The sequence below is a fragment of the Thunnus maccoyii genome, chromosome 10, assembly GCF_910596095.1.
Source record: "Thunnus maccoyii chromosome 10, fThuMac1.1, whole genome shotgun sequence".
NCBI lineage: Eukaryota > Metazoa > Chordata > Actinopteri > Scombriformes > Scombridae > Thunnus > Thunnus maccoyii.
The window spans coordinates 34,766,133-34,782,667 of record NC_056542.1 but is presented as its reverse complement, the minus strand read 5'-3'; the positions used below and the strand labels follow the sequence as shown (position 1 = coordinate 34,782,667).

At 38.9% G+C, this 16,535-nt stretch overlaps 1 protein-coding gene across 1 annotated transcript in view; it reads right to left on the bottom strand.

Annotated features, from left to right (window-relative positions):
* LOC121906420 (aldehyde dehydrogenase, mitochondrial-like) overlaps positions 1-16,535 on the bottom strand; it is a 43,451-nt gene that overhangs the window by 92 nt on the left and 26,824 nt on the right. The window contains exons 8-13 of the mRNA XM_042425290.1: positions 14,468-14,570; positions 10,625-10,809; positions 7,854-8,018; positions 2,847-3,004; positions 1,502-1,616; positions 1-83 (exon numbers count right to left, since the gene is read on the bottom strand). The exon at positions 1-83 is cut by the window's left edge and continues 92 nt beyond it. Coding sequence (XP_042281224.1) covers positions 51-83; positions 1,502-1,616; positions 2,847-3,004; positions 7,854-8,018; positions 10,625-10,809; positions 14,468-14,570 — 759 coding nt within the window. The 3' untranslated portion in view covers positions 1-50. The remainder of the gene's footprint in view (positions 84-1,501; positions 1,617-2,846; positions 3,005-7,853; positions 8,019-10,624; positions 10,810-14,467; positions 14,571-16,535) is intronic.

The window sequence follows — 16,535 nt, the reverse complement described above, 5'->3', positions numbered from 1 at the left end:
TGCTTCCTGGTTGACAGCAATCAGCTGCTGGCTGGGCTCACTGTACATGTTTAAGAATTCTTCTGTGGTACCTTGATGGTCACCTGACAACACAGACAAAAAGATGGTTTACTCACAGAATTTAAAAGGTAGAGAAATTTAGAGGTGAAGAATTTTAATTAGAATTTATGTATCTTGGTATATAATCATTTACTGAAATAGACCCAGACCCATTGCAGGCAACTTCAAATTTCCATGGTATACAGTACCAGTCAAATGTTTGGACACAATAAGAAAGTGTATCCAAACTTTTACTATTGTATGTGTTGAAAAGCGTAGCGTTAAACATATGTAATGCTGGTGCAAGTTAGCATTAATTATTACTTTGATTAAACAAAATTTTGGGTCGTGGGTAAGTAAAAGCACGGGGACAGCTTCATAAGAGGAGCGTGTCTACTTTAATAAAACAGTGCGACCACAGAACACCAACAAGAAACTCGACACATCACTTCACTGTACAGTATAAACACTACAGACAAGATACAGAGTGTTATCTTGTTCCCAATTTATATAAAATATGAAGGATATATATTTATCAAATCATGAACCATCAATCAAATCATATAAAACATCCCAACAACTAATACCAAAATAAGATAAAATCTACAAAACAAATCTTCCCAAAATCAATCACGTCTTACACATATAAAATGGGCTTACTACAAAAAGATCAATTTCATTTTAAATTAATCTTGTTTTTTTTGAAAGGTTTACAAATGTCCACATAATTAAAAAAAACCCTAATTAGACCTCATTCACTCAGGTTCAGAAATCTAATTTTTAAACTAAACCATTTCTTGGATTTAACTTAAAATTGTAGATAAATGGTAAATGGACTGTACTTGTATAACGCCTTTCTAGTATTCCGATCACTCAAAGCGCTTTTAGACTACAAATCACATTCACCCATTCACACATATTCATATGCTGAATGGGTACAGGGGCTACCATGCAAGGTCCCAACCTGCCCATCAGAGGAAACTTACCACTCACACACATTCATACACTGATGGCACAGCCATCAGCAGCAATTTGGGGTTAAGTATCTTGCCCAAGGACACATCGGCATGTGGACTGGAGGAACCGGGAATCGAACCGCCGATCTCCCGATTAGTGACCCACTCTACCTCCTGAGCCATAGCCGCCCCATTAGATAAGTGGGCAAATTTAGTTCCTAGACTGTATAGTGGTATACTGAAAGGCTACAATTCAAAAATAACCATCCCAAAATTCTCAAGGATTGCTAGCAATGATACTGATTGTACTAAGGACAAATAACTAGTAGATAGCATCAGATGCTAGTAGATACATCTGATCTGTCTACATTTTAGCATATTAGCATTATCAAGCTCAGAGAGATTCACCTGATAAGCCTCAAATACTTAAATTATATATATTTTTACACACACACACACACACACATATATATATATATATTTACATATATATTTTTGATAATTACTGTTTTGACTTCTGTGTAGTTGTCCAGACCATACTCTCCCAGCTCTCTGCCATTTCCTGAAGCCTTGTAACCTCCAAATGGGGCCTGAGCTCCAAACACATCATAACAGTTAATCCTGCAGGGGAACACACACACAGACAAGATGCAGAATGTTATCAGTTCCCAATTTACATAAAAACATAAAGGCTATGTAATTATCAATTCATGAACCATCAGGGAACACACACACACATACGCAGATGATGTAAATAATATATAAACTCAAATGATGTAAATTTGGTAAATATGTAAAACATATGGCAGTCTGAACACTAGGTTACAACTAATACACAGCCCCTGAATACACAATTCAGAAAAGTAACATAGAACATTCAATGAATACAGATTCAAACATCTTCATTTTTAGGTATCCAAATACTATCACAAAAATATTAAGTGTGTATATAATATTACAATAAGTCTTGTTCCCGCCTTTAATGGCTGCTGCAGTATTTCTGTTGTCCAAAAACTATTAAAAACACATCAGTGAGCCACACCACTGCACTGGGTGACATGTTCCTTGACCACAAAGACAATGCTTAGAGTAGTCTGATTAGAAACTGCTCCAAAGACTAAAAACAACAATAATAAGATAAGATTGGTTTTATCTTTGGTGGGGGTATAATGGGATAAAGGTATAATGATACACTCACAATTTAATCATCAAGTCGAGTATCCCCTATATCCCACTCACAGTAAAGACACTGTGAGTGAAGACACATCACTCTGTAACACAACTATACAAGTGCGAGTTGACTGCCTGTTTATGCACTTCATGAAGGACCAAACAGTTGCAGCTCTTCTCTATCTATTCATAGTTCTAAATGAGGACCTGGATTTGAGTAAGTAGAGGGTGAAATTCAGTGGGCTATAGCTGTTAACTGAATGGTGTAGATACATTTTATGAATATTTAATATATTTTCCTCTGATGGAGCAGCAACCAACAACCACAGCTTTTGAAACAGCCATGGTCTTGTCCCATTCTTAAGATAGGACACATCTCATCTAATTTTCAGGTTGTACATACAGGTTTTGAACATTAGTTATGCTGCCACTAAAACTGTAGTTTTTCTGCTTTCTCAGCCAACAAAAGCTAATTAGACATCTTTGAGTTGTAATTATTTTAGCGTTTAGTTACTTGCACCGAATAAAATTCAATAAGTGATTGGAAAGGATTATAATTCAATAAGTAGATGGCTGAACGAAGACCAGAAGGCCAAATAGCTCCCCTAAGGTTAGCCATGAATATCTGCAGTATACATAATATTGTTTGCACAGTAATGATTTTAGTAATGGCACTCTTACCAGACTGTGCCAGCACGGAGCCCATTGGAGACATAGTGAGCCTTATCAATGTCCTTAGTGAACACAGCAGCTGCTAAACCATACTTAGTATCATTGGCTCTCTCTACCACCTCCTCAAGTGTTTTAAACTTCAAGATCTGCATCACTGGACCAAAGATCTGCAAGAGACAGACAGGAGAATATTCATACGTTAACATCAATTCAATCAACAATTAATGTTAGACACATCACCAACCCCTTCAGCCATACACCCACAGAAACCAACAAACCAGCCTTTTGTTCCAGGCAGAACAAAAAAACAAAACAAAACAAAACAAAAAAAACCTTAAGTGGACAAACAACAGTAAATAAATAGGAGGAAACGGGGAAACACAGTTGGAAGCTAAAACACTTATGATCTAGATCAGAAATGCTGCTCTGTCTTCCGAGTATTTTAAATGTATGTACTATTGTATAAAGGAAGATTGCCCAGCTACCGTAAACATTGTCTTGTCTGTGGCTCATTGTGTTTTTAATAGTTTTTGGGCAATGGAGGTCTATTGTTTGGTTCTTTCTCTGCACATGAGATTTGTTGACAATATAAAATATCACAATTTGGCAGCCTTATCCTTTAACAGAAGAATAAGATAACATTTGTTAACAAGGTTCCAAAGTGCTTTAAAAAGAATAAAAACATGCGACTGAAATATTTCTTAAAGGATGACTCCACCTGCATTCCTCTATGTTTTTTTCAAATGGAAATGTCCACTCAGCCGTTAGCAAAAACCACTGACATGGGTTAGAGCCAGAGCGCTGATGATTTTGATGCTAAAATATATGTACTTTGACCAAAATTAGAATTTCCATATTTGAATACATATTGAACACTAATGTGAAGTTACAGAATGACATAAAAATCTAAAAAACAAAAAAGAATGTACCCGACATTTAAAGATCCTCTCCAGACATGTATTAAGATGTATAAATATAATAGACAACATCTCAAACAATGGCTCATGTTTTCACTGTGAACAGAACAAAGTTGTTGTTTGGAGACACTACAGGATTAGACTAGATTAAAACACATGGAGAAAAACATAAAGGAAGAGGCAGGGCACCAGTCAATTAATCAAATCAGTTAATCAATTGATTAAATAAATATGTGATTAAATAAATATACAGGCTTTGGCAAGAGAGACAACGGGGGAAAGGTTATTGATCAAAAGAAGAATGTTATTTATGGAGATCCCAGATGGGCCCACTTGATGACTTTTCCTTTTTCAATTATTCCTCATTGTTAAAAAATATCCCCTTTCCTTTTCAAAGTATTAATAATGTAATTTTTGGAAAAAAGGGTAATGCTGAAAAAGTTACAGAAATATAGACAATATAATCCTTTTTATTCTTCCACTCAAACTGAAAGGCAGCAAATCATAGCTTTGCGATTTATTTCAGCTTTCAGCATTCTGACCATTCCGAGTGGTCAGCATTTTCCGCAAGAAATGCATTTCTAGATGTGTGAGAGCTGCAAAGCACACTATGTTATCTTTGCTCTTTATTGTTATTGTGTGAGAGCTATGAAGCAGCTCACACACTATATTATGGTGGTCTCTTCCAGGATGACAATGCTCCAATTTGTAGGGCACAAGGGGTCACTGAATGGTTTCATGAGTATGAAAATGATGTGAATCATATGCTATGGCCTTTGCAGTCACCAGATCTCAACCCAATTGAACACCTATGGGAGATTTTGGACTGATGTGTTAGACAGTGCTCTCCGCCACCATCATTAAAACACCAAATGGGGGAATATCTTTTTGAAGAATGGTGTTCCTCAGCCTTGACATTGATTCTACAAGTCTCTGGAACTTTTCTGAAGGGATCAACACCATTCTTCAAAAAGATATTCCCTAAATTGGTGTTTTGATGATGGTGGTAGAAAGTGCTGTCTAACACGTCAGTCCACAATTTCCCATAGGTCTTCAATGATCCCTCGTACCCAATTAATTGGGGCATTGTCATCCTGGAAGAGACCACTCCAATCAGAATAGAAATGTTTTCATCATGGAATACAGGTGATCACTCAGAATAACTTGATTTTGATCATTGAACTATTGATTTGCAGTGACCCTACCCTCTAAGGGGACAAGTGGACCCAAACCACGCCAGTAAATGCCCCCCCAAGTCATAACAGAGCCACCGGATTCCCTCACTGTAGTGGTCAAGCATTCAGGCCTGACACTCGTCTGTATATTATTGTGTGAGAGCTCTGAAGCAGCTCGCACACTATGTTGTTTTTGCTCTTTATTGTGTTTTTGTAAAGATTATTAGGGTCCAAGCACGAAAGTGCCCGGGACCCAACGGTCCCTGTCCCGGTTCTGATCATCTTCCCTCTCTTTGATACCATCCGACCACATTTATCTAGTCCGAATGACATTCCGATGTCATTGCTGTAGATCCTGGTGATGTGGATCAGTGAGTTGATGTCTTGCTCATTCCTGGCATACAGCTTGTATGCCAGGAATGAGCCATCCATGTAGAGGAGGTGACTGATGGTTGTTCCACTTTAGAAACGGTGTCCATAGCCACTCTTTGTGATGATCTGGCTGAGGGGGCTCAGGTCTATGCAGAACAGCAGCGCAGATAGTGCATCACCTTGGTATATGCCGCCCTCGATGGTAGTTTTGACTTGGCCTCCAGAGTAGGGATGCCATGGTGAGGAAATTTTCCCACCGACTAATAAACTTGTGACAACACCGGTATTACCGGTTACACCGGACATTTTACAAAATCAGATATTCGTCAATGACACTCATCCGTAGAGCGCTTAATTTGATCTTTAACATTAGATTTTTTGTTTAGATCTTCCCCTTATTTAAGAGTTAGTGACGGCAGGCTTCTGGCTGCTGCAAACAGGTCGTCAGTGTACAGCCGGGCTGCGGCACACCGCCACTGGGAGAGTTGTTGCCGAAAACAAGCACTGAGACCCGGAGACATGAGAGTAGCTGCCCACTAACAGCTAGCGTTACATTTGTTTACAGCAGCAGGATGGAGAACAGACGTCTCACTCTGCTACTTTTTGCTGCGACTCTGATGCTGCTGCAGATGCTCCCGAAAGACAGTCAGTTTATAATTGTAGGATCTCTCGTCCGAATAAGTATTGATAACACGCAACTTTACAAGTTGGGGTTTTTGTATTTGATGAACGTGGGCGCTGATACGTGAAAATGAAGTGCATGTGTTTGTTTCAATAGACAAAAGCAAAACTACGGTATGGGCGGTGGGCAAGTCATGTAATTGGTGTATGTCCCAACACCACGAAACACCGGTAACATTGACCAGCGCGGCAAGCCTACTCTAGAGTCGTTTCCACAGCCCCACTAAGTTCTTGATGAAGACTCTTAGTGTTCTGTTGATGTTGAAAATTTTCAAGCATTCCAGTATCCATGTCTGTGGCACTGAGATGTAGGCTTTCTTGTAGTCAATCCAGGTGGTGCACAGGTTGGTCTGCCTGGTCTTGCAGTCTTGGGTGACTGCTCTATCGACCAGTAGCTGGGGCTTGGCTTGACTTGCTCATGCATTGGGCCATGTGCCTATTCATCTTAGCCGCTATGATGCCTGACAGGAGCTTCCATGTTGTACAGAGGCAGGTTATTGGCCAGTAGTTGAGAGGCCAGTAGTGATGTGATGCTACTTCAGATAAGTAATGACATCTTGGCAATGACGCAAAAACCAAAGACCAAACTTTCTGGAGAGGTTGATGACATTATAACCTAACTTTAATGAAAATTTTACCCATTTAAAAATTTATTTTTTTTTTTACAATTCAACTTTCAAGATTATAATCACCCATAACACTGTTATCTTTCATTTTGGGGTTAACATAGTAGAAAGTAAAATATAGAGCTGGAGAAGAGCTTTAAAACGATATGAGAACCATTTCTCTATGACCTATAGAGCTTATTCTCAAATGATCTTTTGATGAGTTCAGACATCAACTGCAGAGAGCACATGAACCAACAACAGCAATCAACAACAGTTTCATTTTCCCATTATTCAGTTACCCCTGGTATCAACATTATTTAGTGACGGCTGATATGATCTGCTGCTGGCGACGCTTGTCATTAACCAGTGAAAATGATGCTCAGTGCTGGCTAAAAATGAGAAGCTACTGGCTGAATGTCAATGAGAAAGAGAGAATTAGAGATGCTGTTCAGCAATCTATTTTGCCAGTCTACATGTAGGTGTCAGAACTCAGAGTCACTTCATGTATCCAAATAATTTTCCATATTCACACACACTAATTTTCAGTCATAACTGCACACACTAAAAATCACTGGGTTAAAAATGTACCCAATTTGGGTCAATATAGCACCAATACAAAACTGGGTTAATGTTACCCAGAAAGCCACTCAACAGAAGGGGTTGTTTTGAACCAGTTTTAGTGTTATTTTTTTATTCAACACTAAATTTAACATGAGTATTTATCTGTTGGGTTATTTATCCAAACTAAAGCTTGTTATAATCTACTGTTTTTAAAGTTACATGTCACAATTTGTTATTATGTTATGTTAATAACTTGTGTATCTTTTGAATGTCATATACACATGGTTTTGTACAAGACACAACACATTTGTGACCGTCTTAGCTAAAGCTTGTTGTGTGTAACACTGGGTCAAAATAACAGATTGCTAAAGTTAACCCAATGTTGTGTTAGTGCTATATTGACCCAAACTAGGTAAAAATTTAATTTGAATGATTTTTAGTGTGCAGTGAAATGCTGCACTGGCTGTTGTAAAGGAGAGCATCGCTACAAAACTAGCAGGCTGAGGTGGACAAAACACAGTGAGTGTGTAATGAAAGGATCTGCATTTCATCTGTTTTATTTTAGCCAATACAATCCTTTAAAATATGCCTGGATATCGCTCAGGACATCTCTAATTAGAACTCTTTGAGTGAATAAATATTAAAAAGAAATAATTTGAACTGACTTCTTGGTGAGGTAAACCACTGACTCTGCTATCCTACCTCCTCCCTAGCAATGGTCATGTTGTCCTGGACATCTCCAAACACAGTAGGTTGGATGAAGTATCCTCTGTCAGCAGCCACTCCTCCTCCACACATCAGCTTGGCTCCTTCTCTCTTCCCAGTGCTGATGTAGCCCAGAATCTTGCTGAACTGCTCCTGATCCACCTGAACAGGTCATCACAGAGGGAACAGCATCAAGTGTGTGTGAGAGTACATGCCAGAGCACAGAGTACTCTCCAGTAGTCTGAGCACTGAATGTGCTCTTCAACACCTTATATTATGGGATTTCCACAAAGAAGTTCAATTACCTTGTTAAAAATCCTTACAATGAATCTACTGCTTCTCACACACTGAAAAATCCAGAATCTATGAACTTGCAAATATTGTTTTTTTCAAAAGCTGCTGGACACAAGATTTCTCCTACTTCACTGTAAAGTCCATTCTCAGTGTATGTGCACTGGAGGCTTCAAGTTTCCACATCACACTTGTGTGAGTTGCGTACTGGACCACGATTGGCTCCAAACTAGTTGTGATGTAACATATCCTGCTTGTAGGTACATGCCTTAAACTCATATTTAAAAGGTAGAGTTAGCGATTCTAGTCCAATATACTTTTTGTAAAATTCAGCAAATATCTCCTAAATGGGCCTGTAAACACTGTGGCTTTGAGTGAGCCACACAACACTACCCCGGCCAATCAGCAGCAGGGGGCGTTCATACTCGTGCACAGGATAGGGGGAAGTCATCAGAGCAGCTGTCTGTGTGAGGCCATCTGTCTTCTGGTCTTCTGTCTCCAGCACCCGTTGAATGGTGGGAGAGAGAGGCTGTGACCAATTTCCATTGAAGAGTTTTCTCACAGAACACATACGCTTCCCCCTGCATTTTTTACGTTCCAAGTCTGTTTCTGTCACATTTAGAGAAGCGTAATCTGAGCAGGCAGCTGTTTAAATCACACAAATATCCCACTGTATATGTGTTTGTATTTATTGATTCATTGATATGGTTAATAAGTTCAAAACACTGTTGATTTCATGTAAACCATTTTGTTTCAGTAAATTTCTGCTGGCAGTGTCAGTCAGCCTGGTGGAGGCAGTTTGTCTAGCTGCTGTCCTCTCAGCTCCCCAGGAGCTGCAGCTGACAGACGGCTGCTTCTGTGGACAGAGATGCTGAACGAAGATCAAGTGAGAAGTGAGAAGAGGCGGAGAGTGTGGATGGACTGTTATGCTCACATGACATGAATGATAAGTGAAATGATAAATTGTGAGAGGAACAGCAGTGACTCTACAGCTGACATCGCTCTGGATTCCGCCATGCTTCTCTTTTGGTTGTTGCCTTGGCAATGCATATCCATGAATTTAGGGGGTGGTGCTACTAAAGGAGCACAAAGGGAGGGGTGCATTTGTTTGGATGTTTAGTTCAAATATCAACAATCTGTCAGAAACTTTCCTCCTCCAGCAGATTAATGTGAAAACAAACTCTGCTTATACATAATACTGCACTGAGAAGAGAACAACATCCAACTGAAGGTGAAAGACGAAAGAAAAAAAGAGAAAAGAAAAACCTATTTTTGTGTGGAGGGGGACTTTAAGAGTTGATGTTTTTCTGAGCTCTATGAACTTTTTGTTCTATGTATTCTGTGTGTGTGTTGGTAGGTGTATGTATGTGTATATATATACACACTTTTTAAAAAAAAAATCTTTCTTTGAATGTTTTTCATTATTGTTTTCCCCTTCTAAAAAGGGAAAATCAATAAAATATTGGTCACAAAATACAACTCACAATGATATAAACAAAGCTGTTTCATATTAGTGTGAGGGTGTATAATTATGTGGGAGTCTGCTCTTAAAAAGTGAGATAAATGGGGTGTTTTGTTAGCATGGGTAAGTGGTATGATCTAAACATAGCACAAAAAGTAAGGAAATTTGTGTTTGGTAGATTATTTCTTTGTTGTATCAATGTTTCTTGGCAATAAGTCTCATACTGTTGGATAGCCTGATTATTTCCCTTTTAAATGGTGCCACATTTGTAAGGAACATGCATTTGTAGGATGAGCAGCAGAGCTGAGTATGTGGGTTGCGCCCATGAAAAATATGCCATATCTTCTCTGCCAATGCCAAACAGCTTATTCTGCCATTGACTCTTGTTTGGTGTTTGGTGGATTGGATGATTGAAGTTTGAAGAAACAAGACATATTGGCAATATAACAATTTATTCATTTAACAAACAAGAGCCTCAGTAGCGTGTGGAAGAACCATACACAGCCACAACAGCCTGGCACCTCCTCCTCATGCTGGTCACCAGCCTGGTCACACACTGCTGTGGGATTCATTCTTCAACCAGCATTTGTCGGTTTGTGGGGTTTATCAGAGACTACCTCCAGAATTTGGGAGTGTAGGGGATGGAATGGCCTGCCAGCAGTCCTGACCTCAACCCCATTGAAAACTTGTGGGATCGGCTTGGGCAGGCTGTTCGTGCCAGAGTGACCAACACAACCACGATGGCTGACTTGCAGCAGAGAAGATTTGGCATATTTTTCATGGGCGCAACCCACATACTCAGCTCTGCTGCTCATCCCACAAATGCATGTTCCTTACAAATGTGGCACCATTTAAAAGGGAAGTAGGGAACGATATAAGATTTATTGCCAAGAAGCATTGTTACAACAAAGAAATAATCTACCAAACACAAATTTCCTTACTTTTTGTGCTATGTTTAGTTCAAAATGACCTTGCTACAATCAACAGAATACCAGTGTGTGAGTGTATGTGTTACCTGAGGTCCCTGCTCGGTGTTTAAGTCAAAAGGGTTCCCCACCACCCGTCTCTTAGCTCGCTCAACGCTCCGCTCCACAAACTCATCGTAGATGTCTGCTTGGACATAGGTCCGAGATCCAGCACAGCAGCACTGGCCTTGGTTGAAAAACAGAGCAAAGTGGGACTGCTCTACTGCGTCTTCCACTGGATGACAGAAAGACAGAGACAACATTAACACATGCAAAACATTCTTAGAAGTAAACAACACTAGAATATTCCTCCAATATACAGTAATCTGTACAGTAATCTGTATCACCCATCAGTATGGCCTAGACCTGCTCTATGTGAAAAGTGCCCTGAGATGACTTTTGTTGTGATTTGGCGCTATATAAATAAAAATTGATTGATTGATTGATTGATATGTAATGTGTAGAGAAGAACTTCAAAGGCAATTCTTGCTTTGCACTTTTCATTTGCTGCCTATTTTTTACAACCTCACTTTGTGGAAAGGAGAAGGGGGACAACAGGTTATGGAGAGTCCCTTATAAGCACTTCGCGCGTCAGTAGCTTAGCTTTATCTCTGGTGAACACCCCCAACTCCAGGAGTGATGTCCAAATAAGGAAATGTGCGTCATGTAGCAAGTTGATGTGACTCCCCTAGTTGAGACCTGCTGATAGACTTAACAGTAGAGCAAAGGAGAGAGACTAAGATAGCGATGTAACCGACCTGCGCGCTCGTATTTGACATGTTTTTTTTTTTCCCGAAAACAAATTATTTTAAAATATTTGTACAAAATAAATGTTGGTTAAGAACCCACTATTTCTGCTTTGCCAAATAACGTATTTGTATTCAGGCACACCCCTAGTGGTTATGAATGTCAGCTTGTCCGTTTCAGAAAGTGACAGGGGCTGGGGTGTAGGAGAACCAGTATTTATCTTTGTGTTTCATGCAATCCCCAAAAGAGCCCAAAGAAGGTCTAGGCTCAATCAAAAATAACCCCTAACTTCAAGGATATGGATGTATATTCAACTTCATCTGGAAATGCCCTCAGGTAAACTGAGAACCCTTTCTTCACATTAAAGTGTCAGTTTTGACTCCTCACAGAACCATCCCATCCCCCAAACTGTGTGGGACAATTCCAAGTGAAATTTGTGACACTAATTAAGAACTGCTACATTCTTTATCAACACAAGTTTCAGAGGATACCAGATTGAAGGACCTTTTCCTTGGAAGAAAATGCAGAGAGACTGTTTATCATAGTGAAACCTCATCAGTTTGTTTGATGAGTTGGGACAACTCTACCTGTATTTTATGTTGTCTTTTCATCCTCTAATCTCATACATACACATACACCCACATTCAAAAGCACATCCTCCCCTGTTATTTTTCACCCTGGTGTGACTTCAGATAAAGATAGTCCAGACCTGTGCATAAATTCAGTTAAGTTTTAGCTTGAATTTCTGTGTTCCTTAAAGCCAAAAGTTTGATTCAATGTTTCTTAAGTATATAACCATCTTATAATCTATATATTATTGGTCACAAAGTAATGCCTGTCAAACCAGTCCAACTTTGATCTTTCTGTGACAAAGTATAGATGAGATAGAGATATCTAGTTTTAATTGTTACATAGTGATGGAACCACAGTGCCATCTGATGGACAATTTTCAGTGAGGTTGAATGTTGAGGAAAGACCTCTGCTGATATATGATGTATAATGTTTTCTTATTGTGATCTATTAAATTGCCCTTAAACTCTATATAACTTAGTGGGAATGTGGTATGTATGAAGAATTACTTTGATAAGTTAAGAATTAACACTAGTAGTTATAAAGTATGTGAGCTTATATGAGAAGTAAGTTGTTAAATAACTATAGTATCTTTTAATTAACCTGCACTGATGATTGTTAACTTTTGTGTGAGGCCCTGTTAATGGATGTATAGCCAACAAAGACTACATTTTTATTTTTAACCGAATCAAAGGATTTAACTCAGGTATTGTGATGGTGATTACATTATAGATGTGTGTCTCTGAACATTGAGTAATGTATTGTACATATGCAATTCATGTTTAAATGTGGATGATCATGGTGAAATGTTGCAGTTGAAATTTAATCAACTCAGAGAGGATCACATGTTTTCTCTTAGACAAAGGATTTTCTGTTTTGCGTGGGAGAATATCTATCTCAACCCACACACACCCATCTTAGCGCCAGCCTTAATAAAAACAGCGTACTGGCTACACTCATTCTGCTTTTTCCTTTACATCTCCGAGGAGACACACGTTGCATCAAAAATAAATTTTTAACTTTCTCTGTACTTTTTCTTTTGTATCATGTGATCTCCTAAGTTAACTTTCTTTTTCTACAAGCTACGTGCAGTATTGTAACTTCAGTCAAACAAATCTTAAATTGAAATTATTTCCCGCTTAGTATCTTGAAGTATAGTTTCGTTTGGCCGGCGAGATTATTTTTCGAGTTATTTAGAAGAAAGTCAGTCAGAAATTTCAATTAAAACAACCCGTTCTCCACAGATCAAGATATCTTCAACACCGTGTTATCAGAGACAGCTACATAAGATCAGCCTGCCTCCACACAATGGTGAAGCCTGTGATGTTTCGAAGAATTACCTGAAGAAACCATCACAACACTGTTTTTTGAAGACTCCCATAACGGTCACGAGTGGAAACTCCGCTGGTAAACCCCGGTGCAGAACAGCTGTTTCCCTCCCTAACGCTGCGGAGAACAGCTAAGTCTCCTGCTGAGTCATCTGAGGACACACAGTAGGTGGCTAAATAGGCTAAGTAGGCTCAGTAGGCTAAATATCGCTACTCCTGCTCCATCTAACTCATGATTAAGAGTTGTTGTCATTTGAATTGAACTCTCTTGTTAATTTCTTAGAGAAGTTGGTCAGTTAAATTACCCCAGCCTTAACTAATTCCCCGTTAATTACGTTATCATTAACATTTCACCATCAGTCATTCATAACTTCTAATACACCATGGAACATGTTGGAACATGGAACATGGAACATGTTGTCTGGCTGCCTGTATTCTTATGTATAAATAGTCAATCATTGCCATTAATATGAGGAAAATATCCCCCCACAATACATACAAGTTAAGCAAAGATATGAAAGACTGAAAGTAAATTTGAAAAGTTTTCAGAATGTGTAATAAATTCAGCTTCACTTCACACTCTCCTTTCAAAGTTTCAACTCACTTGTTTTAGAGATTCACATGTGTTTCAGAAAATTTGATCAGCTCTTTCAGCTTTTGTTACACTTTGTGTGAGCAGTGCACCCACTAATCTCTACAATAGACATTTTCCTTTTAAATAAAGAACCAGTCAATACCAAACAGTCATCACAAAGTTTGAGAAACACCTCTGCATTTAAATAAAAAGACCAGACTTTGGTCCAAGGACCAATATTCATATTAGAATTATAAGTCAGATAAATCTGCTTGGGGGCCCTGTGCATTGTGTACAGTATTCCTCTGGTGGAATGGGACATAGCCCAAGGTTGGCTGTATGATTACACACAAGCTATTTTAGCGATGTGCATCATGTCACAAAAGCCCAATATCAGCTGAAACATTCATGTCATTTGATATTGTGCTTTAGTGTATTTAGTGTACATATTCCCAAACAAAGTTACAGTCGAATTACAACAAACTAATTGCCCCAAAGCGAATTGGGGGCTTTAGGAGGGGTAGTTGCAGTTGCAGGCAGTTGCCTGTTTTGCCTGGTTGGTAATCCACCCTTGATTTGAATGTGACTGAGGCAGGTTCATCTGTAAAACATACAAACACAGCATACAGTATGTTGCAGCTTTGAACACCACGTCACACAGACAGAATACATACTGTTGGCATCAGACAGGATGATATTAGGACTCTTTCCTCCCAGCTCCAGAGTGACTTTCTTCAGGTTGCTGCTGCCTGAAGCCTGCTGGATTAGATGACCAACCTGATGGACACAGACGGGCAAAGACAGAGATTGTGACACCTTCACTTCAGCTGCAACAATTTTTATTGATGGAGAAGTTAGTGTTAAAACATCTTATTTAAAATGACACAGCAAGTTGCCATTAGCCAAATGGATAAATTAGAAAGAAGTTTGTTAACAAGTGTAGGGTATAAATCCCCACATTTTTCTAAACATACACACACACAGCACTTTATTAGGAATATTACAGTAGGTTATTAAAGTCCATACAAACATCTGTGATTATCAGTGTAATGTGATTTCTCCCTGGAATCTGTTGAGTGTATGTAAATGTACTGACTGACATGCACACTCAGTATTTTGCTGCACAGCAAGCATTACATGGAAGGCATGAGAGAGATTTTATGTAGATTTCACCTGAAATGGGAATTGCCGTTTTCTTACTTGATTCCTTGTAGCAAAAACACGTATCTGAGGTGCTGACTTCAGCAGACTATTTTACAATTTGATGGGCACTATTGATGCTGAAATATTACTATATTTATGACCAGACACAGTGCTGGTTCTAGTGTGACTGGCTCCCTTGACAAAATCTGAAATTTGTAATTTCTGTGAAAGCAACGTTGCCCAAACAAAAATTACGAAAATCTATCTGAATGATAAGTTCAGTAATAAGGTCACTAAAGAGTTGAAAGAGTGCTTCCTTTTGTAAATGGTAAATGGACTGTACTTGTATAGGGCCATTCTAATCTTCCGACCACTCAAAGCGTTTTTACACTACAAATCACATTCACCCATTCACACACTGCCCAACATCGTCGGAGGAACATTGTTTTTTTGTTTTTGTTTTGTTTTTTAGGTGAAACAGCTTCATTCAGTATTTTTACCAATTTTAATCTGCGTGTACGTTTGTTTTGGAGAGGAGGAGACCTCTGCGGCTCCCAGTAAAAACATCCTGAACGATGAACACTGAAGTAATCCTATCCCAGAGAAGCTGGTTGTTTAACAATGAAGACAACAACTCCCATGATCCCACGCTACTTCACAACGTCATCACACTCAGTCTTTTGTTATTGTTTTGATTGAGAGCCCCCTAGCGGCTGAAATTACATATTGTGCGTTTAACAGCAAAAAACAATTGTAATAAACTCAAGAAGAGGTGTACAACCTGTCTGCTACCTGATGACAACTCAATGGATCTTCATGTGGAGTGGACAAACTATATTGCATATTGCCAGCTCCATTGTGATCTGCACAAGCATCCCTCTCCCATTCATGGTCATGGCTAGGAACTTATGAATGGGAAGTGCCAACCAGTGCGTGATACCCTTCCCCCTTTGCCCAAGCAGCTCACACTTCATGACTGTTCAGATGATAGTAGTAGCAATGATGAGAGGAGTGAGTGTGGAGAATAAACAGATGCAGATGAAGAGTAGTGGTCCACGTCCTAGTCATTGTAAAGTTGCAAATTCAGTTTAAATACCCTGCTAAATTCCTTGTTAAATACCGTGTTAACTGCTTTGTCAAATATCTTGTACTGCCATAAAGTGGATATTGATGTACAATATGTATGCCAATGTATTCCAATAAACACATTTATCATTCAATTCAATTCAATTCATTGAGAAATTAGTGACCATAGAGAGAAATTAGTAACCATAGAGAGCAAAGGTTTGTTTCTCATCAACCACAAACGTTACAGAGCTGTGTGGTTTTTAGTAGATTCTTTAATTTGGTTTTGAATGTACTGATGCAGCTCTTCATATCATCAGGTAGGGTATTCCACTGAGTTGTAGCTTTCACAGAGAAAGCTGACTGCCCAAATGCAGTGCCACGAAATGGTATGGTACAATCTTGCATAGAGGATATTCTGGGGGATCTAACAGAACTTACTGAGCGAGTGTTCACAAAGTCACATAGTGGAGGAGGGGCCAAACCATTTAAAATTTTATAAGCTAGGCACAAATTTGAGAATAATCTAAAATT